The following is a 3,440-nucleotide window of genomic DNA, read 5'->3' as shown; positions in this document are numbered from 1 at the left end:
AAAATCTCTTTTCCAAGAGTGTCCTGGCCAAGATAAGCAGTAGTACAAACAACAAGGTTGCAGACATATAACAAATAACATATATCACATATTTTACACTGCCTGGACACAACATGGTTTTCTTGTAATACTTCTTGCAATTTTACATTCACTCTTGTTAATCAGCTTACCATCTAACCCATCCATAGGGACTTATCTTTTCATCTTTTTTTCTTTTTTTTTCTTTAAATAATAATCAAGCCATTGCATTTAGTCACTTTGGCATTACTGTACCAGATACACTCCAAATATGTTTATTTTAGTTTTCAAAATGGTTTCAAAGTTGTATTAAATAATACTTTATTAATACCAACAGGAAAATGCAGTACTGGTTTTAATATCTGACCTGAACTTCTACAAAACCATCCTCACTATAGTTATGGTGTGTGCCTTTTTGGCCAGGCTCATAACCTCGAAATTCTTTCTTTCTGGGATAAAGTTCCACCATTGGTCGCAGTGAGCGTGATGTTGTCAGTGTTGGGGTTTCCCGATTGGCCATTACTCTTTCAAAATGTATTGGCATGACACAGGCTTTTAACTCTGCTATCACCCGTCAATCAGCTGATTAACTTCCGCAAAACTGACAGCAGAGAAGAAATAACCCAAGTTGTCAGGTGGTAGTAATTGTTCAGTTTGCACATGAATAAATGCTGCAGCGCTTCAAGACCAACATGTGAGGCTGTGGTGCAACCTAGGTCTGATCTGTTTGACAAAGTAACATTAATTACAAAATAACACTTCAGTGAAAAGAAGTCCTTCAATTATTTGTCTTAAATGTTTCTTTACCATGTCATGGAATAAGATACTTCAGTACAGATAACCACGTAATATCTATATTCCCATTATAGACATAGATTATCCCTATAATAATTTGGCTACAGTTAAGCACACTAACCATACACAGTGCAACCATATACTAGGTTTTGACCTAGTCTTGTTTAATTTCATCTATTTATGGTTCTGTGATACATGTTTTTCTTTAAGCAGCCTGCACAGGCTTAAAATAACTGATAATGAATGTGCCACTGATCTGAAAGTGTAATGTAGTTTACAGTAGTTAAAAACATGTGGGGATCAGGCAGAGTCACAAGGTTGTTGACATGAGAACGGTTGGCTAGTTCCTTTATTGAGGATGACTTAAGAACAGTGGTCTTAACATCTGAGAGGGGGAACTTACCTCCTAGCCTCTGCATATTATTGAAACTCCCTTGGTTACTGGTAGATGTGGCCTGTTGGAGCAACTGTTGAGGATAAAGAAACAAAGACTGAATTCAACAATCAAATGGGGGGCACACTAAGTCATCAACAGTATAATCACAGTTGCTCGTTTTGATGAATTTCAGAAGAACAGACATTTCAAGAGTTGCCATTATACAGTGAATGTGACACATAGATTGCATAATGCAAATCAAGGTCTGTCTGCTCCAGTCTAGGAAGTGGTTGTAATGCACCTGGAGCGGTTTGGTAACGCCAAACGCCAAAAGAATAATAACGTTTTCACTTCAACACTTTAGTTACGATAATAACGCCGTCTCTGTAAGCGTGTGGCATTCAATTTTGTTGTAAAATACCCTTTCAGTCATCTAATGTTTCTTCTTTTTGTTGTTTAATAGCAAAACGACTGGTGAAAAAAGTTGTTCTAAGTTATTACATTTTAAAATGTAACCATATGGCCATAGCAATAAACAAGCCTTTATTTAATAAAAGTTTTATTTATTTTGTTATTTAAGACAAAATACTATTAGTTGCACTTTTGAAAAGGACACATCTTTATTTAAATAAAAAAGGAATATTTTTCAGTCATTTCTTTCCAAAGATAAATAAATAAAAAAAAAAAAATGGTGAGAAAATTGTATCGTGAACTTAAAAATCGTGAATCAGATCAAAAATGGCATATGTTGTATTGAATGATCCTGTAGGTGATCCTGTTTTGTTTACCCGCTGTTTGTTAAACAGGGACTGGATGGAAATGCAGCGGCCATTTAGTTTACGATATAGACTTCCTTGCAGAAAAGAAAAAAAAAAAAGTTATCAAAAACATTAGCTTATTATGGGGCTAGTACATATAATCAGTGTGATGGTTCAGAATGCATATAAATAAAAGGTTTACACATTAAATTGATTCTCTTCGGCTCAGAGTAGAACTATATTGTTTCATTAAGTTTGTGTTCTGACTGAAGGACACATGGCATGTGACCTGCATGTGCTTACTCGGATTTGGAGCCAATGAGCATGTGACTTAAACATGGACATAACATGAGCAGCTGAGCTTTTTACGGACGGAAATTAGAGATATTGAGGTTAATGCATGCACATTAAATAGTGACAGGCAAAAACAGATTGAACTGACTGAGCTGCTCTTTTCATCTATCCAAATATTACATACAATTTGATTTAAGGGAAATAGAAGGATGTTGTAGTACAGAAAGCAAACATGACATCTACCATTAGGGTTGGGTATTGTTTCATAGCAAATATATGACTTCCCAGTAACGCTAACACACTAATACAGCACCGTAGAGAAAAGTTTTTAAAAGAGAATTCCGGTCAATTTTAACATGTAGCTCTGTTATTTTTTTATTTTTATTTTATTTTTATTTTTTTTCCCCAATGTGTAGTGCTGTCAGTAGCAAGACGTATGAAAACAACCAGTGCAGCCTACACCGTGTTATCCTCCTGTTAGACTTAAAAGTTGTGTTAATTCAGCTACTGCACATACCTCTGTTTATTTCCTGTTTCCGGTGAAGTCCACACTAGTCGATTAACAACTTTTATGCCTTTCTGTCATATCTACTGCAGTCAAATTTGCTGTGTTCACTTGGAAGGTATCACTGCACATGGCTAGGCAATCCTAATGACATTTTGAGCATGTTTAGAGGCTAAAAACATGTTTAAAACTTGCCCTGTTGAAGCCTGTTGGGTGCAAAATCTAGGAGGAGGATAACTCTGTGTAGGCAGCACCGATCAATTATTTGTCTCGCTACTGACAGCCCTACAAATAAAAAAATAAAAATAAAAAAAAAATCATCTTGAAAATGACTGAGTTCTCCTTTAACAACAGATTTGGTAAAAACACTAGCGCTTTTGTCCATAGCGGCCACTAGAATCAACACAAACTGAAAGTTACCACTGGCGACATTAAGTTATAAACAGAAAGCCTTTTAAAAATATTTATTGTACATTCTGAAACTGAAACATGAATACGTGAGTAACTGTGTAGCTCTGCAGTGGAGTGTGTTTGGGCAACACTTACTGCCAGGTACTGCGGTGTGAGGGTCCCCAGCCCGGCCAGGTTTCCCCAGGTGGAGGCGCTGTTGAGCTGCTGAATCTGCTGCACCAGTTGTTGCTGCAGGCGCCGCTGCTCCTTATCTCTCTGTGTGTCGGCAAACTTCACCACTAAA

At 36.7% G+C, this 3,440-nt stretch overlaps 1 protein-coding gene across 8 annotated transcripts in view; it reads right to left on the bottom strand.

Annotated features, from left to right (window-relative positions):
- Window positions 1-3,440, bottom strand: part of LOC116694291 (CUGBP Elav-like family member 2) — a 34,248-nt gene that overhangs the window by 9,221 nt on the left and 21,587 nt on the right. For all 8 annotated transcript variants that reach the window (XM_032523931.1, XM_032523930.1, XM_032523932.1 and 5 more), the window contains exons 7-8: window positions 3,293-3,440; window positions 1,217-1,280 (exon numbers count right to left, since the gene is read on the bottom strand). In XM_032523931.1, the coding sequence (XP_032379822.1) occupies window positions 1,217-1,280; window positions 3,293-3,440 (212 nt within the window). The remainder of the gene's footprint in view (window positions 1-1,216; window positions 1,281-3,292) is intronic.

The sequence above is a fragment of the Etheostoma spectabile genome, chromosome 8, assembly GCF_008692095.1.
Source record: "Etheostoma spectabile isolate EspeVRDwgs_2016 chromosome 8, UIUC_Espe_1.0, whole genome shotgun sequence".
Lineage (NCBI taxonomy): Eukaryota > Metazoa > Chordata > Actinopteri > Perciformes > Percidae > Etheostoma > Etheostoma spectabile.
This window is presented reverse-complemented; position numbering and strand designations above follow the sequence as displayed.